The sequence below is a fragment of the Corticium candelabrum genome, chromosome 1 (genome assembly GCF_963422355.1).
Source record: "Corticium candelabrum chromosome 1, ooCorCand1.1, whole genome shotgun sequence".
Taxonomy (NCBI): domain Eukaryota; kingdom Metazoa; phylum Porifera; class Homoscleromorpha; order Homosclerophorida; family Plakinidae; genus Corticium; species Corticium candelabrum.
Window position 1 is genome coordinate 13,539,307 of NC_085085.1, and position 19,753 is coordinate 13,559,059.

Sequence of the window (19,753 nt, forward strand, 5' to 3'; positions counted from 1 at the left end):
AGAAAACATGCACAGAAAGAGAGACGTGAACAAGTACTTTCAAATTGCTTGGAACAGAAAAACTGCAAAAATTACCTTAGTCGTCAACGTCAGTAGAAGTCAAACGAGGCAAGATTACACTCCAGACAATTCACTAACCGGACCAGAAGAGGTACAGTACGTAAAGCTGCACGCTGTTCGCGGCTGTCAATTAGCCGTAACCACAGTAAATCCGAGAAATACTTCTTTCCCTTGAAATTTGACACACGGATCAAGGATCGTTAGTGATCATGACGTTTTGTAAGTCTAGCTCTGCTGTAGCTGTAGCCATTTTGTCCTAGAGTAGTAAGATCATTAGGTACCTAGAGTATACAATAGTACAGACCGGGTAGAATACATAGACAAACACATCACGTGACATGTACACGTAGCCATTTGTTGCTACGACATAAACATATTCATTCAATCAAAAGTTGTTTGAATCTATTTAGAAAGAAAGACGTGGACAGACAACCGGAAAAACACGTTTGCGGAAGCCTTGAGGGATAATTATTGACATCAACCACAAGTCCCCGTATAGTTTTCGCAATGGTCGTTGTATCGTTGGCCAAGCATCCGAATCGACGTATCAGAGCATGAGCCTGAGCGCCGAATGCGAGCCCAAGTCGGGTAACCTCAACGTGCTTCGACTGGTAAGTGATTGAGTGGGCGAGTAGATGGCATGACGGGACCGGGTCCACCGGAATTTAGTTGCGTTTAGCAACAATGTTAGAAGCAAACAACATGTGCATTATCTGGATTGGCCTCCCGGCTCAATCTGCAATAGCGAGACGACTCACGTTCTATCTCATTCGACTTCCTTGTTCTGTTTGCTTCGCAGCACAATGTCCGCGACCTCAAGTGGCGTCGCTATACGACAACTGGGCCTTCTCTCTTACCGCGTGACGACCCACTGATGACCTCATGGAGGAGACTGCTTGATGCCGGCCTGGCTGCCTGCTTCGACGAGTGGACCCCCAGCGGAAGGACGGCGAGTTTCGGGCAGGCGGGGCACGCGGAGCCGCTTGCCTCCCCGGAGACTCCGTCTCGTAGACAGTTATGGGTGTTTTGCGATTCTAGCGAAACGCTGGACTGGGAGAAACTTGTTGACTCTGGATTAGAAGGTCTCCTATTATTTAACGTAGTTGTAAATGCGTGGGACGTTCCGAAAACTGCTTTTCTAGACGTCGATCGTGGCTGTTGGAAGGAGGGTGTGAGCGAAAGTTGCCTGCAAGCGATGCTGGCCGCTTTTCATTGTCGCCTTCAGAAGTGAGTTGGGACGTACAAACATGATGATGCCGGCTTGTGGTGGACTTTTGTGATTTGTGTGTTCTTCCAGGCTTCTTGCAGATCAAGACTACATCTGCATTGGCAAGTGGTTTCTCAAGCCTGCTGCCGCGTCTCAAGCGGCGGGAGATGATGGTTCGCGCAGTAGCTTGCCGACAGTTGCGAGGTGTTGTTGTTTTGTGATTCAATGTTGACGTGTTTGACGCGTTTGAATTGTGACGAAGGGATTCGATTCTCTTTTCGTTCTCGTTGTTTGTCACCGGCGGTCAGTGGCTGTGTGCAGTGGTAAATGTCAAATGCTGCCGTTCCGTGCGACCTCTAAGCGCTCATTATCTCCAGCATCTTGACAACCTGCCTGAAGGATTGAGAGGTGATCTGAATGAGGAAATCTCTCTGTCTCTGTTTTGTCTCCTTGAGTGCGTGCTTTATGTCAGTCCCATCTGTTGATCCATTCGTCCGTCTGTCCGTCTGTCTGTCAGTCTGTCTGTCTGTCTGTCTCAATAAATATATTTTCATAAATTGAACTAATACATGGGAATAAGCTAAAGGAAAATCTAGTGACCAGAAAGGGCATACACTACAAACTATTGTTTTGTGAATGATGCTAGTCTTTCTATTTTACATCTAATTACGTGTCTTCTATACCTCTTGAGTTGGCTACATTTGTTCTGTCTGTCTGTCTGTCTGTCTGTCTGTCTATCAATGGTAGTATATTTAAATTATTTCACAGTCCGTCAGCCAAGGCTTGGTTTTGTGGGGCGAGGCTAGAATTTATTTTTTTTTATATCCGGGAGCTTTCCGCCTTCTAGGTGTGGTTGCGTTCGGAAATCTACTGGAAAGAAGGACACTAGGACGAAGATCACTGTCTGTAGAAGATGTGCACGTAAAGGACAAGATATTGGCTAAGTCTTATCCAATAACACTGATGAGAGACTAGGGTATTTGCGACTAATCACGTGGTAGCGTCTCCCTAGTTGTTGAGCACACTGCCGTCTCTTGGCGTTTTTTCACCAACAACCTAGTAAATTGTAAAGAGGGCATGTGATCGCGTTTTACTGCATTCTAAAATCTGGTGTGCATCTACAAACACCGAGGTTTCTGACCCCAAACTTGACGCACTGTGCAGTAATGGGAGTAAGGAATTGTCAAGTAGAAGCCATAGTTCTGCGCCTCAACAGTCTTATAAGGTGGGATATCGCTACTCTGTTGAGATTTCTTTGCACTGAGTGCTGTTTTCAACAAGTTACGATATTCCTTTACTTCTTTGTAATATGATTTCATAATGTTTGCTTGTTCTGTTCTTCTGTAACTGTATCAAATTGATTTTCGAGTTTGCTGATAGTTGTAAGTGTTTTGATAATCTAAGGAGTCATAAGTAGCCAAGGGGATTGATGTTGAAGAGATGTAGAGGCTGAACTGCTTGTTCATGCATTTTAATACATATTGTACATATGCATCTAATATGGGGAAGAGAAAAAGTGGAGAAAGTGTTCATCCTGAAAGAGATTGCCAGTCTTGTGCTAGATGTGGCACCACTGCAGAGATCCAGAAAATTGAAATCAAATCAACCCACAGTCTTGCTTGTGTCACAAATGTGAACAATAATCACTCAGTATTAATTATTATCAAATATCACTATCATACGACCATTTTATGCGGGGTATGATAGTGATACATTCATTTACTAGAGGAATAATGAGTATGTACTACAAGTATATGCAAATGAGATCAATTTTCCAATAATTATAAGGCATGCAACTGCAGTTTATTATTATTAGATAGTTATTAAATTAATTGATTAGTTGATTAATTGCTGCACAGTCATTACCTGAATATACTGTACTAGACATGTTCAATAGTGTAATTTGTTGCTGTAATACAGACCTTCGTTGTGTATTACATCAGACAATTCTTTTCAAGACATGTATAGATCAACATTTAATTAGCCAAAAGCTAAACAGTAGAATACGCTAGCAAGTAGTTTGACAAGTTGTGCAGTGTGTACAGTAGCCTTACATTCAGTCACTGCCGATTCTGGTGTGGCTTTGATGTTAGCATCAGCGGGAATGCAAGGTGATTACAACAAGTGGCATTCGTAGATATGAGCACACGGCCATCTCAAAGAAGCTAGTTTTCTGACAACACCATACGATGATAGCACGGTAGATAAGCTTCTAGTGAGAAAGGTGTCTAGTGGTGTGTCGACTCAACGGTGTTGCAGTGTGTAGTTGAGTTGACTCTTCCGGCTTAGCATGGCGTTCACCATGCAACTTTCCTCTCCCCAAACAAGGTCTCAAATCGCGCTGTTGACTTCGCAAGTGTTCGAACAACAAGCCCGTATGTCATACACTGCAACACATGTCTTCCGGGACCGCCGGTGAGTCTTAATCTTATGTATTGCAATAAAATGCGTATTTTGTCGTGGCGGAGCACATGGAGCTATATGCGGGGGTGCGGACCAGTGCGCTAGAAAATAGAAGCGAGGTCCTACGGGACGCTGGCTGACGGACTGTTCATAAAAAAATCAACACTAAAACATCCATATATCATAGCTGAGAATGTCCAGCCACCACCAAGACCACAAATAGAACATCCGCTTATCATGTCTACATCTGCCTGTATGTCTATCCGTCTGTCTGTCTAGCCATCCATCTGTCTGTCTGTATGTATGTATGTATGTGTGTCCGTCTCTGCGTCTGTCTCCGTCTGTCTGTCTGTGAGAATCTTTTTGTTACATTTGTGCTAATACTCATGGTTTATTTCTTTGAGTACCAAGTTTAACGACTAATAATTCTAGAGTATGGTAGAAGGGACTGGTTTATTATTGCAGTAAGTGTTGTGAGTAGCATCCGATGACAATAAAACATTTTCTGCTGTCTGTCTGTGTGACTGTCTGTTTATCTGTCTGGCTGTGGACGACTACTATACCCTTAGCCCGGATATCTGGGCCTCAGGTAATCAGGAATCAGGAAACAATGCAAAACTCTGAAAGCATTCACTGTAGGAAGAGAAATCAGCAGCAACCAATCCCAATCATGTGCATACTTGAGTGACTGGAAGGTTGTACTGTATACTTTAAATGTTGATTGATGGTTTTGCTCACTCACTTCCCACTAAACTAAGCAGTTACAGTTTCATATAGTACACTGCTGTACATTGGCATGTATGGGGTTGTTTGTTTGTTTGTTTGTGTGTTGTGTATCACCACCAACAGCAACATCTCAACTGACAGAAAAGGCAGTATAACAGAGTTTACTTCACTTGCCATGCCACTTCTGACACTAAAAGCACAGTCAGTATTCATCGGGCAACAATAGGGTGTAGTTTGCAGTGTGGTTGCTTTTTTCCTTCTATTTGTTGTGGTTTCTTGCCCACTGTTGTTGGCAAGACTACAGGAAACTGTAAAATGCAACATTCATAGATTTTATAGCTGGAAGTGTTTTGAGCAGCACAAGCTGCTTTCATTGTCTCACTACTGTGAAGAACCTATTAGGGAACTGGATCAAACTGTGGTAGTGTTCAGCTTTCCAGCTTGTCAAGCGGCCATGATGACTATCAAGATCGGTGTATTGTCTGAATTGCTGTATCTGTCAAAATTTCTGGCTAGGTCAATAATTACCCGAGGCCCGGATTTCCGGGTGGAGGGTATAGCAGTCGTTCAATGACCGTACGACCCATCGACCATATATATAGTTGGTTAGTGGAGATGCAAATGAAGCTATTCCGACCAACGAGAAGTGGTGTCATTACTGACCAATAGACGAACGTGATGTCATCATGAGGCTCCACCTTGCTTTGTTTGGTAGCTACTAACGAGAATTCGGCCATCGGGCGTCCGTTCTGTACATGGTGTTTAGTCCTTTGCTTTACGGGTTTAGCACATACATTTGTACGTGTATGTTTCCCCAACAACAACCAGGGCGAGGTGTGTAGCTGTACCTGACTTGTAACATTTTGCTTGTTCCACAGTGTTTCTGCATAGTGGTTCTGTAGTCTGCCAGCTTGAATTTTGGGTGTGAGTGGCTGAGCGGCCGTGGTGTTGTTGCAACGATCACTAGTGTCGTCTTCAACAGAAATTTGGCGTTGACGGAAATTTGCAAAGGACAACGTGTATTGTCCATGACAGCGTCTGTTTGTGGGACAAAGCGGCTCGGCCGACCTGTAAGTACGCTAGTGCGTCTCTATTCATTTCTATTTTACGGTATCCAAAGTCAGAGCGAACAGACGCCTAGCTACATGTGCACGTGCATGTTTTCCCTGCATTGATGTTTTGTTTTGGCTCTGGGGTCACCTCGTTACAACAGTAGGCAACGTCTAACTAGAGAAGCCGCACAAACAACAAGATGCCTAGAGAAGCTGCACAAAGAACGAGACTTTTACATTCTTGTGAGCTGGAAAATCGGTGGTGAGCTGCTTGTTTGGTCTCCATTTGTGACCTAGGTTTCCCACCAACAAACAGAACAATGATCACGCCCGTTACTTCATCACGTAAGGCGAAGATTGCCAGCCGGCCTAGCGTCGAGGCTCTCCAACTTGTAACATTTGGCTTGTTCCATCATTTGGAAACAACTATATTTGTAACATGCATTTACTTCATCACGTAAGGCGAAGATTGCCAGTCGGCCTAGCGTCGAGGCTCTCCGACTTGTAACATTTGGCTTGTTCCATCATTTGGAAACAACTACATTTGCAACATGCATTTAGAAACAACGCCTAGCTAATCTAGCTGCATTTGTAACGTTCCCACATCTAATTTTGTTTTGGCTCTGGTACCTATGCCACGTCTAAAACCAGCCATAGTTACGACCTCAAAAGCTGCACAAACAATCACCTGCACAAAGAACCGACGAGAGCGAAGGTTGTAAAAAATAGAAGCGATGTCCTACAGGACGTTGGCTGACGGACTGTGTAGCTACCCGTTGTACACAGTAGCAGCCAGTCACGTGACTTACTCAAGGTCGACCTTTCCCATTTCAATAATGCTTCTTATTTATACCCACATCATATCATTCTGTCATACGATTTTGTCATAGCGCGACTAATTTACCTTCAAGGTGCATACCGGCCCGAGGGTTTGCACTTCAAGTGCTTCATTATTTCAGTTGTGGTTTGGATGTAAAGTACTATCAACCTATGGCTGGACGCTCATGAATGTGGGGATTTACTAGAGTGCTGGTAAGCTGTCTGTTAGTGAAGGGAAGAGTATTAAATTTATGCAATGTAACCACAGCTGAAAACAAGCTGTTAGGGCCCAAACTCCAAACACAGAGTATTATCACACACACACACACACACACACACACACACACACACACACACACACACACACACACACACACACACACACACACACACACACACACGACTGCCCTTGTTTACTGAAATCAACTGCAAATATGTATATTGACAACAACAAATTAGTGCAATATATTGTCATTTACTACTACCTAGATAAACATTATCATCATCTGCTCATCATTATCATCACCATGGTCATCATCCTCTTTGTATTGTTGTAACCTAGGTTGTATAGTGATAGTTCAGGTGCAGCAATTACCCATCTCAAGAAATTAAGTCAACCACAACAGGATCACTTGCATACTTGAATGTCACAGTGTGACTTGTTTTGCCATTGTCTGTCTGTCTATTTGTCTGTCTCTCTGGGGTGTTAGAGTAGCAATCAAAAAGAGGGGAAGTAAATCAGATATAGTAGGGTAGGGTGTATGAACAAAGATGATGCATTTAGTGAAGAGACCTCTGAATGCATTTAGTTTATGTGTTTATCTGGTTTGCTGGTTAGAGTCTTTGTTACTTGTCTCTTTCTCTGTTCATATATTGTTTAATAAACGATCTTTGTACTATGTATTTTGACGTATCTGTAATTACCACCTTGCAGTGCTGTTGTGTCCTTCTGGTTTGGGTGCTACATTACGGCATCAACCAAAGCTTCAAGCCAAGGAGCAAGCAACTTGCTTGGAAGATTGGGAGGCATTCTATCCCAATGTCACAACCAGGAAAGTAGTAGATGTTCCTGCTGTTGTGGAAGTGGAAATTCAAGGAATACGTATGCTTCATCCGTCAGCCTTTGTGCTGGTGCAGAGTAATGCAGGCAATAGAGAGCAAGGTTGTGGGAGCTCACTGGGAAAGGTTGGGCTTCGTCGGCAGGATGTCATAGCAAAAGTTGCACATGGACTTGGAATCGATTCATCATTAGTTGCCAAGCAGCTGTCACGTATTTGTTGGGCTAATGCAGTAACAGCATCACCAGTGAAGAGGTTGGTTAAGATGTTGTTAGTCAAGGTTGGTTGATCAGTGAACATAAGTCTGAATAGATGATTGATTGGTCAACTGTGGGTGGGCAATGGATAGATTTTCAGTCAATAAAGGGCTGGTTATTGGATGGATGTATTAATGTAAAACATGTGTCAAATCAATACGTTTTAGGGGTGTAGCTGCAGTACTCAATATCTAGCTAGATTGTAGTTTCAACAATAAAGCAGGGTGTTTGTTGACTTTTTAGATTTTGTGTCTGTAGATCTTAATGACAGTAGAGTTAATTGCAAACGTAATGTTACTGAACTGACGAGACTTCACTTTGCATTGTCAAGATCGATGTAGTTGTTATTCAAAACATACAGTAGAGATTGGGTTTTTCTACACATGGCGTGCTTTAGAGTTTTTATTTTAGCAATGTGGAGATACATATCGAGGAGAACATGATGATGAGCATAACCTTAGTATTAATTAAGAAGTTAGGAGTCAGACATGCATAAACGGACACCATTAGGTGATAAATGAAAATTTTGGAAACAATTACACATTCTAGTTGTAGAGAATGAACAAGTTCATTCTTTACTTTTATTGTTATTCAAATGTATTTAGAGAAACAAGCCAGGTTGTATCTACCAAATCGTTTGTAAATTCAATGACAAGACAACAATGCAGTTGCAACAAACCATCACAACAGTATGGTTTATGTACAGATGTATTGTCACTTAGGAGCTTACAATGTTTTTTTGACCAGGTTGAAAAGCTTTCACATGACAAGTCGACTCCAGGAGAGACGGGTTCAAAGACATAGATGTTATTGTGTGCCCTTCCATCACCACAGAATCTACAGATCAGAAGCTGTGAGTGATGGAGCAACCAGTCAGCCTGATGCTGCTATTGTCACCAGCTTGCTGCGACATCCAGTCACCATGCAGAGCATCCCAGGATCATTGGATCGTGGAATCTCTACAGCTTCTATTCATTCGTCGGTTATTCCTCGAGTATCTGCTCCTCGTTCTTTATCAAGTCTGTTTGAGTCTCCAGTACCATCTCCATTTCTTGTTGTACGTCGACCGGGATCTAGTATTCCTACTAATAGAAGTCCCACCCAGACAGGAGGAATTGGATCTCAACGGACCTTTGCGTTTGACTCAGGTTCAGTCAGTCGAGTTCGAGTGGCAGGGACACCACTTGGAAGAGCATCTGAAATGAAGCAGGCTGGGAAACATGCAGTCGAGTACAGAATTGAAGAACATGACTCAATAAAGACATCCCTGATGAGTGAAGAAACTAGTCCGTATACAACAGTCAACAGGCTACAGAAAACAATGTGGGATTATTATGAACTGCCAGACGATAACAGCATTGAAATGAATGCAAATGTAAGTAGTAGCAGCCATTGCGAAATTTCAAGCGACACACTGGACAAGTCTACACAAAAGAGACCAGGCAGTGATATAGAAGAGGGATCTGTTCCAAAGAAAATGCATCTTGATTTGACTTCTGTAGACAGTCACAGCATGGGTGGGATGACGCCAGATGAGCGGGAAGTTTTCACTCCTACCATCGAAGATTCAACTTTAACTGCTCGCACACCTGAGAAGCGAACACGGAAACCAAGACGCAGTCGATCAACTCGAACCCGGAGGAAAAGCAAAGGTGGTGGAAGTACAAAAAAAGAAGTGGCAACACCTGTGGCAGCTGTTCCTTCAACACTTAATCCCGTGAAGTCTACTGTTGATATGAAAGCTTTTGTACCCGTTTCTCCACTTTCATCTCAGTCGTCGCCAATATACGAAGATGTTTTTCAAGGAGATGGCCAAATAGGTACAACAACGTCAGCTAGACCACGTCAGATATTGAAATCTGACTCTTACTTGTTGGATGAAAAGGCTCTGCAACCTTGTCCTGCTGATTACTTGTTGTACCTTTTGGAGGATGACAATGAAGTAGGTCTGCTGGAAGAGTCAAAAGGTGGTAGTTGCCAGGGAGACACATGTCATGTTTCTGAAATGACCAGTGGGTCATCCAGTATTTTACATGCAAAGCACAATCGAGTAGACTTGTCTCGCATCTATCCTACTCCGCCGTCAACAGATCAGACATCACCAGGCTTGGCAACAAACGTAGACGAGAGCACTGGAAAGAATAGTCAGGATGGAAGAGTAGCCAGTGGGCAGTCAAATGGTCAATTAGATGAGGCAATGCCAGAGGAGGGACATGGCTCTTTTGAGGTATGTGTTGTGTTTGTGTTGCATGTTATTGTGTTATGGTACTATCTGATGGGTTGTTAATTTGGTAGTGTATTGTTGTGCTACCATGCTTGCTAGAAAGAGGGTGTCCTGAGGCTAATTGTAGAGTGGGAGGCTTGACAGTTTATCATGATTCATTATCATCTTTTGTTGTATTAAATTATTTTGTAGGACTAACTTTAGTGCTAGAATGGTCACTGTAATACAGAAAATTGGTGGTATGGGAAACAAAGCAGAAGTCAGTGACAGTAATTATTATTTTGAAATATAAGGCACTTAAAGTGATTTCTACTGGTGAGATGTTATACATATGAAGTGGAGTGTTTTGCCTTTGTTAGAAGTGTACAAGGAGTACTGTAAAGCCTGTTAGTTTATGTATGTGGCTCTTCAGTCAAATTTTTTAGAAACTCTTGACAAGGAGAGGACTTTGGCCTGATGGCAGTTATGCTTGCTCTGTGGGATGAATCAATGCAAAGCTTTCCAAATACAGCAATTACTGAGTACATGGAAATTGTTAAATAAATAATGCCTGTAAAACTATTGTATGTATTATACATGACATGCATGAATTCAAGTGAGCTAAGCCCGCTTATTTGTTTCTCAGGGACATGGTTTTACTGAAGCGTATTAGGTGGTAGAGAAACTGTAGGGTTACAGTGGAGTTTACTCTAAATCATGCAAATAGTACAATGCATTTCTAGTCTGGGATTTGTTTATTTTGGAATGAAAGGAGAGAATGCCCTATAGTTTGCCTCTTGGGATAGTTTGTCTCTTGATGTTTAACTGTTACCATTCTATTCCACCATTTCTCAACAATAAGTCAGTTTAATGCAGAGGAATAGTGTGTGGTCTAGTCTGGAATGACTACAGATAATTGGCACTAGTGTCATATTCAGCCAACCATTTGATATACATATATACGGTTTATGTGAATTCTGTGTGTTGTCTTTTGAGTTAGCCCTTTCAGAGAAAGTGTGGAAGTAGAGCGGTGGGTCTGATTATACAAAGGCTGGACTACACTATTATAAGAGCCACCCAAATAGGATGTGTGATACAGATTAGTAGCCAGATGGTGCTGCCACTGCCCAGTGATAGTGTTAATCTGGTCATCTTGCAGCACTCAGTCAAGTTACGTAAGTGATGCCAACAGATTTACAAGTGAGATACTATACAAAGCCAAAATAGATCACCTGAGGAAGTGTAGGTAGACAAAGTGGTGAGTTCACAGACTTCTAATGTGATTCAATGCAACAAGAGGAGTGTGTATGTAAATTTCAGCTGCAATTGTCAGCATGTTTGGCTCTAACTGTCACTGTTTATGGACACACATTAATTAGAAACTAATGAGCTTGTTCTAATTATAATTGCTTGATGCTGTACTAAAAGAGCACTCAAGTGCAATGTTGCTTGACCATCCTCTTTGGAAAGCAATTGTTAGTTTGTTCATGTCTGTTCATGCAAGAGCTTGCGCGCTTGCACACACACACACACACACACACACACACACACACACACACACACACACACACACAGGGCCACCAGGGTGAGTTTCCTTTTGCAATGGATCTTTTTAGAAGTCTTATTAGTTATTAGATGATGTATATATCAGTAGTAATTTCATCAAGCATTGCAGGCAAATGAGGTTTTATTACTGCGTTTAAACTGAAGTAACGCTGTATAGTGTGCTTCAAGTCTGTGTTGTTCTGCAGATAATCAGTCTCAATGAGGAGCGGTTATTCAGTCTACATTTTGATCATATTGAATTACCCAGTGAGCAGCTGGAATTTCAGTCTCCTTTGAGAGATTATTCCCATCTTGCCTATGTGCCAAGTTCATTGACTTTTGAGGTGATGACTGTGTGTGACTGACTTTATCAGTTTTTGGAACCTGATTCTCTGTTTCAGGATGATGGACGAACTGTTGCTTTGAGATCTGATTTGTCATTCACGAAAGAAGGGTATGATTTGTGTGCTGGATAATTATATAATGCAATTTACTGATCTCTCATTCCTTGATAGTGTATTTGGTGTATGTTTACATTAACATCATTGTCAAGTTTGTTGTCTTTGTTGTTGGTGGTGTCTTGCACCTTGTTCATTGTGTACTGGAATATTGTACTTGCTTGGTTATTATTATGTTATTACCTCAGGGCTCAAGAAAGCCCCCAGCCCCAAATTTGGCCAAGACTCTAACATTTCACACTTTTCAGTTCTTTAAGGGCGCGTTTCCACCAGCGCCTAAACCAGTTTAACAAGTGGTTTAAGCTAAGGATTGACTTGTTTCCACCTGCACTAAACCAGTTGTATTTTATACCTAAACCGCTTTCTTAAACCTACTTCAAAGTTTGCTGTAGAAGATGTAACTAAGGGAAAGAAAATCAGCAGAAACGGAGAGAGAGAAGACAGTGTCCTTGGTCATCATCATGCAAATTCCTACTAGCAGATGCTGAATCAGTGACAACCAACAGTTGCCCTGACTCGGCGGCAGAGCAGCCCGATACTTTAAAATAAGGTGTTCCTAGACGGTTTGTTTTGCACTTCTCAGATGGGCACGTTCCTAGTGGAAACAGTCGCTTCCTTGAACTGGTTTAGTTTTAAACGCATTTAAGCTAAACTACTTTAAGGTGCAGGTAGTGGAAACACGGCCTAATTAGTGCTATTGGTGCTTTCCACAGTGACTGTTTGCTAGATTTGTGCCTGTAGAAATGCTAATATTCTTCAACTTGCCATGCCTGTCGATCACATGTTGAAGGTTTCGATGACTCAGATACCGTGTAGAAGATTAGATTCTATATTTTAGGTAGTGGTGGTAGTTTGAAGCTCCACTAAGCAACGTGGTGTGTAAGTTAATTAATCTATCACTTCTTTAGGTGTCAATGTTTGAGTAAGACCCCATCCCATACTTGACCTTTGACTCTGGCCAACCATGGGGAGTGGGGCAATAATCAAGGAATACTGTACATTTAGTGTTAGTATGTCAGTGGCTCCTTCAGTAGTTTGGTTTATCAGTCTTGTTTGTTTCAGCTAGTAGGCCATACATCTAGATGCACGACTTCATTTAGTCTTGGCTTATTGTTTATTATTTGCATTATTATTTTATTACTATGGTTGTTGTTGTTGTTGTTGTTGTTGTTGTTGTTACTGATAGTGTTTTGTTGTAGAACACCTGCTCTTGTATCTGTTGCTTCTCATAGTCCTTTTTTGGATGTTAGCAGACCAGTTGTCACCACATCAGTTGTCGCCACACCAGTTGTTGGCACATCAGCAATGTTGCCACCCTCAGTCATGCCCTTTTCAAGACTTCGACGTCCATCTCAACTTACTTCTGCTGGGTCACCAAACTCTTACCATTCACCGTGCTACACTCCAATACACGCACCAGTTGAAACTGGAATATCATCAATGTATTCGCAAGCACCCGGCAATGCTAACAATACCATCAGACCTTTGAGTGTGCCCACATCGCATTCTCTGGTTGTTAATCTTCTTTGCTGTGTACATGCACAGCTGCATTTACCAAGTTTGAATTTAACTAAATTAGAAGACATCGATACTCAGTTATCATTAGTGCCCTCTGATTCTTCAAACTTTGATGGACTTTCAGACATTTCTGAAGAAGCTCGTTGGACTAATCGACAGGCTTCTATGGGTTTTGATGTGTCAGAGATTGAGGTTGTCAAAGCACGTGTGTGTTCAAAGATTGACTCTTTTATTGAGCTGGTACAGCATCATTTCTTTGCATCTTCATGTTTTGGATTTGGGTGGGGTTGTTTGGGGAGAAACAAACTGTCAATCTCAATGCAGTGGTCATTTGGACCCGTAGCATGTCCTCTTTTACTGGAGCAGTGGTTGCAGCATGGGAGTGATCTCTCTGATGGCCCACCAGTTCCACTGAGTTCAGTGTCTACAGCAGGCCTTACAACAGTGCAGGATTCCGTTGGTCAGCATTCTTAGAGTCATTGGTTCACTGAAAACTTTCAAGGCATTGTTGCTTGTGTTTTAGATGCACTGGCATTGTCTCAATTGCGAGACACTGATGCTGCTGACCGAGAACTGGAGTACATGCTTTGTTCTCTAGAGGGCCATGAAACGTTTCAAGATGACTGTAAATCTCTTCTTTCTGTTACCAAGTTTCGGGAATTGTTAGATCCTGGTAAGTAGTTCATGCAACTTGTTAATGGAGATCTATTACTTGTGCTGCTCTAAAAATGTTAATTTAGGTAACAGCTAGAGATGATTGTCAGACAGATTATGTTTTAATTTAAAGGTGCAGGGTCACGGTCGGACATGCACACTGCTTCCCTTTGAAAAGGGTTCACTTTTTCAAACACTCAGTAACCCGCGAGGACTTAGACGCTCTAATTTGCACTGAAGGCAACACTGACTGAAGTTTCTCTATAGCCTGAATTGGAATGATCAAGATGTTGCAGTATGAGGTTGCGTTAGCCCGTGACTCTGGTAGCTAGATTCTAGGCTTTTAGGTGTAGTTTTCAGAGTTTTTCTTCTAAACCTGAAGCTGAGGTTCCTACACTGCAGTTTTGGTAAACTTCGACATACACCTCGCAGTTTGAGCTGGATCGGAGTTTCTCACGCTCTGCACGTCACCAGAAAGCACACGCCACGTTCCCATATGTTGCATCTGCCGTAGTCACGTCTTTCTCTCAGAGTAACCAAGCGCACTCAGTTCACAGCGAGCACCAAAAATTTGTATTGTTTAAAGCTTACACTGCCGCTGTGCCCATCAGTCGACACCTAGATAGCCAGTTTTGCGTTAGTTTTGTCTATTGACCTTTGAGCATGTGCAACATATGAACAGCATGTGAAGGGCTTACTGGCAATCGTAACTGATTTTCTTGCCAGGACACTTGAACATATGTTACGTACAATAGGTACGACGCAAAAGCTACCTCACTTGAGATTGGCTCAAGTGCGCATGTCCGACTGTGACTTTGCACCTTTAAACTTGCTAGGTGTAGGATGAAGATTGCTGCTGAAAATGTCAAATAGTGTATGAACGGTTGTCATTGTAACTTGATGATGTCTGGTGCTTCTACACAATTAGTAGAATATAAAACTTTCCTTGTTCACTTGTTGACATCATACTGTAGTTGTGGAGCTGGTATATACTGTCAGTTGTATGAACATCATTTTGAGGCGGTGAACTGTTTGATCAAGAGCTGTAAGTGATAGTCACATGTTGATGGGCATCTACCAGCTTACCACACCCTGCGAACTGCTCTTCTAATTGATGTTGGTGAAAGATTTATAGACTTTTTATAACAACCAACAAACACACTTCGTGGACTAGGGTTAGTACAGCATTGCACAAATAGGATAAACAACACCACTGAACAACTGTAGTGAATGGAAAACTAAGAATAAAATGATACTGGATAAAGATACATCTAGTTAGGTGTCTGCTTTCATGTCCAGTGGCACACACATGCTAATACCAAATTCGTTGAAGGTTTAGTGGTAATGTGCAAGAACTCAATGCAGATAGCTTTAGTGGAAACAACGTATTTGTTGTAATATTTGTGAATAGTAGTTGTGTCTTTTTATAGAGGGATTGTCTCAGCTGGAGACATTGTCTGTACCTGCTGTGCAGGTTGGGTTTGATGGTGATGTTCTGACTGTCACACCCTCATCGTTGCTCAACTGGGTGAGACAATGAACACTATTATTCTGGTTTGCACTGTTGCTCATTTAATTTACATGCAGGGAAAATTACAGCTTGAGCCTTTGTCAGGAAGCCGAGATGTTGAATACTTGGTTTTAGCGCCTGACAGTCCATTAGTTATCGAAAACATCAACTTGTTTATGAAAGAATTATCACAAATATATGAGGTTAGATCTGGTAACTTTTAAGTAGAAGTAATTCGAAAACATGAAGATTATTGGAGTTCATAGCTATCTATGTATAGTTGAATGATTAGGTTAGGAATGGCAAATAGGTGAGGGTTTATGAAGTTATGGTACACAAATTATAACATCACTGTTTGAAAAATAAAGCGTGTTAATTAAGTGTAAACAAGTTGGCGTTTAGTGTAATACCGGTACATAAGCATACAGTGTAGTTGTTATTACAGATACAGGGGCACAAGTAGTCTGGTTGCAGAGCTGCACAGGTATTTAAGTTTTGCTTAGAAGAACGTTGCAACCTAACTGTCCTTGGTTGACTTAGAAATATTACATATCTTTTATGCTCCATTGGCCGGTAATCAAGACAAGCATTGTATCAGAGTAATGATGTATTCTGGAATACTAGGGAGAAAGAGTTATTTTAGCTGTATATATGAAAATATGGTTAGCAGGGCCTATGATTGTGGATAAAACAAAACAAACGTACACGACTGAAACAAATTACAAGAATCTAACTGAATGTTACAAAGTGAAATGTGTTACAATGTGTGTCATTTGTTTCAATAAATGCAATGAGTACTCCTAGTTGTCTTGGTTCATATGAGGGCATTTTTGTCATTGCATTGCTATGCTCTTTCTTTTTCAGGATTATCATTTTGGGAAGCACACTCCTGTAGCTGACCTTCGTTATGGTGTCATGAGGATTAAAAAGAGGTTACTCCAGACAGGTCCAAGTCATTCGGTTAATGATTGGTTTGATAATCTAGGTTAGTCTTATCTTCTACTTAGAAACTGCTGTCGAATGATTTTGGTTTTTATTTGAAGGAAACTCACCTGCTAGTCAACAGCTTCAGCTGTGGGCAAAGGGTTTTCGAGAGCTACTCTTGCCTTTCATATCATCCTATCTTTCGAGTGAAAGCAGTGCACAGCAAGCTGAAAAGACGAGCAGCAAGCCAACACTGGTTATCTACTTTATTGATAGTTTTGAGTTGTTGACCGCTAGTGAAGAACAGCCATTGGCGGCATCGAGATGTGAATACACACTAAGGCTCTTTCATGAGCTGACCAATGTGTTGCCTTCTGCTTCTCAGTGGAACTTACAATTTCAGGTATGTGTGGTGTCTCCATGGTATGAAGTATTGATGTCTGTAACCCTAAGAGCAGTCTAAACACAATAGTTGGTATAAGGGTGTACTGTGAGCATGTCTGTGCTTGCTTTCCAAGGCGGTAAATGTTTTTTTGACATCATTTAGTAGGTCTATGACTAGGAACTTTATCGGTGCACAATTGTTGTGACTTATCGCTGCAATTGTCCTTCATTGGCTAAATGAAATGAAGTGTGTAGAGACTTTCTCGATCTTCTACAAGCTACTTTCTCCTTGATGTGCATGGACACTTTGATAAGCATGACTGCCTGGTTAGCTAAATTGTCAATATTTGTTAGCTATTGTGCATCAATGTATTACAGTTACCGATACACACAACTGGTCTTTCTTGTGCAGGTTGTCCCAGCAGATGCTTTTGTGGACCCATGTTGGTCTCCAGGTTATGGAGATATTCATCGTGGTCTTCACCAGCTGGCACTTGAAGTTTATTCACGATGTCGAACAACAAGCAATCAGACCTTCATTAGCAAGTCACTTACCAACTTTGGGATGTCTACAGCAAGGCACATGAACCTAAAAGCCATGGTTAGTTGGAGTATGTTCTGTGTTATTTTGCACTTTGAAAGCACTAGTTTGGCAACATTCACAGTCCTTTTGTTTGCAACAACCCAGGCAGTTATAACCTCAATCCCTTACTTTGCAACTGCTACAACCGTTTCCTGATATTTGTATTTCTTCTATTTTAATTATCCCTATTTGGCAGTCAGGATCTTTTTCGTCATATTAGTCAGTGTTATGTCACAGTTGGTTTCTACTACACTGTAGACTGTAGACTGTGTTGTAAGACTGTGATAGACTGGATGTACTGAGGTTCTGTGTGTCATGAAATTGATACTAGGCCTAGCAGACATCCAAACTGACTCCTGTAGAGATTTTGTACTTATATTTTTATAGTTTAGTTAGGAAGCCCCTCATTGGTTATGGGTTTGAAAGTCCCTTACAGTTGTGTTACGTATATGACATATGATGTTTTCAACAGGAAGCTGGAGGTATTTCAGTGCCTCGTTTGTACACTCCAGCATTTGTGTTAAGTCATGAATCACAATCGTTGCATCTTGCCGGAGTTGAAGATGTCGACCAGTCATCCGATTGGCTATTTTGCTCATACTCGTGGACATCAGACTCGGCGAGACTTGTGTGTATGGTGACAGATGGGCAAGGTCATGTGTTAGAACCAACTGTTGTGTCACTTACAAAGTTAGTCAATAAATGTTGTCGCTGTGTTCACATTGTCAATCTAGTTTGTTGTCTTAGTGCTGACCAGAAAGATTCAAAATTGCAATGTTCGTATTCAGCATTTAAAGATTTATTATTATTGTGTGTTGAGTTTATATGGAGTGCCTGCCAGTCTTGGCATTTTGTCTTCTCGTGCAATGGTGAAACGTCTATTGAAGAGAGAAATGCATGGAAGAAATTGCTCACTACAGAGAGAATAAATGCAATCAACGAGCAGTTGGTGTCACACACTGTTGCTGGTGGAATGGTAGGCGGCAGGTCTTGTTCAACACTGCTGTCGGTATCGGTTGTTAGTTTCGATTCTACACACGGCTTACGACTTCTTTCATCTCCAGGTAGTTGTGTGTCATAGGAATTAGCTCTATCATGCTTTGTGGCATACCAGCATGTAAGACTATGTAGTTTATGTCATGCTATGAACATAATTAGCAACTAGCATCAACCAAAGAGGGTGTAAATACATCTTGACTACATTCTTGATCAGCCTAACGTTACCGACTTTCTCATTGACACGTGAACCTAGTTGTGAAGATTTCTATTGAATGTTTAACTTATTTTATACTGTATGTATTATGTATAGGTGAAAACAGCTCAGCGTTGCTGCTTGTGTTGCCTTCACATGCTGACGTCAGAGAAGATGCAGATGCTAAGAATCAACAGACGAATGAAGACACAACAAAATTTACAGAAGTTACAAGTGAAACGATAGACTTGGGTGCAGGTAGTGTGGGAACTTCAGCAGACAGTGGCTTGGAAGACTTGCCATTTAGTGTCAGCTCAGTCGGTGATACAGACTCGTACGTTTTGCTGCCTGATTTTGTAAACTCGCCGCATCAGCCATCCTCATGCGTTTTGTCTGATCAACCACTGGAGTCTGTTACTGGTGCTACTCCTACATCAGATTTTACATCTATGTTGCCAGATTGTGGACAAGCTGATCAGTCATTGACAAGTGGAGAGGAGGGAGCCCAAGAGACAAACAGAAGTCTTGCAACAGCATACATATTCGAATCAGGACCAGAAGTCAACCACAGAAAACATTGGTTGTCTGTGCTAAAGGTTGTTGTCGTAAGATGTGTCACGTTGGCAGGTTGATTCACTTATCTTTATTTTTAGACGTCACTGTTGGTATATTGTGAATCAAAGCAACGCCAGTCTTGCCAGGAGCACCTTAGGTAAACATACTGTATATTTGTGACAAGATCTATTTGTCTATTGCATGCTTTATATGCTGCAGACATGTCATGCGACGTTTTGATAGTCTATCCTGGCTAAGCTTGGATATGACGACAGGGCAACGCTCATCGTTTATGCCTTTTCACCAGTCAGCAGCGAGCACTCTGTGTGCTCAAGTGGATCAGGTGTGTCACATGAATGGTATGGTCTAGTGACACCACAAATGGCGAGAGGATTTATATTTTAACGGTTTTGTTTTCTATACATGCTGTGGTCTCTTGTACATAGACCAGAGCAGGATTTTTTAATGAGAGGACCTCCAGTATGTAGCATCGGCATTCAGTAACTATATTTGTGTAAGGCTGCAGAAGCACTAATTTCTAGTGGTAGTCACTCCTCACCTCTGTACACTTACTCTCCAAATCCGTTATAGGAGACTATAAGATTCTGTATCTGAATATATAATATAGACTTATTATATCGAAAT

At 41.6% G+C, this 19,753-nt stretch overlaps 1 protein-coding gene across 1 annotated transcript; it reads left to right on the forward strand.

Annotated features, from left to right (window-relative positions):
• Positions 1 to 552: 552 nt before the first annotated feature.
• On the forward strand, positions 553 to 19,752 carry LOC134181094 (mediator of RNA polymerase II transcription subunit 13-like). Its single transcript, XM_062648301.1, has 22 exons — positions 553 to 671; positions 860 to 1,142; positions 1,203 to 1,287; positions 1,358 to 1,471; positions 1,530 to 1,675; positions 7,202 to 7,580; positions 8,188 to 8,271; positions 8,330 to 9,809; positions 11,537 to 11,674; positions 11,732 to 11,784; positions 12,988 to 13,766; positions 13,830 to 13,979; positions 15,391 to 15,488; positions 15,548 to 15,673; positions 16,335 to 16,455; positions 16,514 to 16,797; positions 17,191 to 17,379; positions 17,834 to 18,051; positions 18,109 to 18,425; positions 18,671 to 19,149; positions 19,207 to 19,265; positions 19,328 to 19,752. The coding sequence occupies exons 1-22, from the start codon at positions 615 to 617 to the stop codon at positions 19,476 to 19,478; spliced, it is 5,790 nt and encodes a 1,929-aa protein (XP_062504285.1). The 5' UTR covers positions 553 to 614; the 3' UTR covers positions 19,479 to 19,752.
• The last annotated feature ends 1 nt before the right edge of the window (position 19,753 follows it).

Excerpts from the sequence above, each read along its gene's own strand:
- LOC134181094 (XM_062648301.1), top strand. The coding sequence starts at position 615 with ATGAGCCTGAGCGCCGAATGCGAGCCCAAGTCGGGTAACCTCAACGTG. Across the intron at positions 8,272-8,329 it reads TGCAACAAACCATCACAACA|GTTGAAAAGCTTTCACATGA; the intron begins GTATGGTTTATG and ends TTTTTTGACCAG. Across the intron at positions 15,674-16,334 it reads AATTATCACAAATATATGAG|GATTATCATTTTGGGAAGCA; the intron begins GTTAGATCTGGT and ends TTTCTTTTTCAG.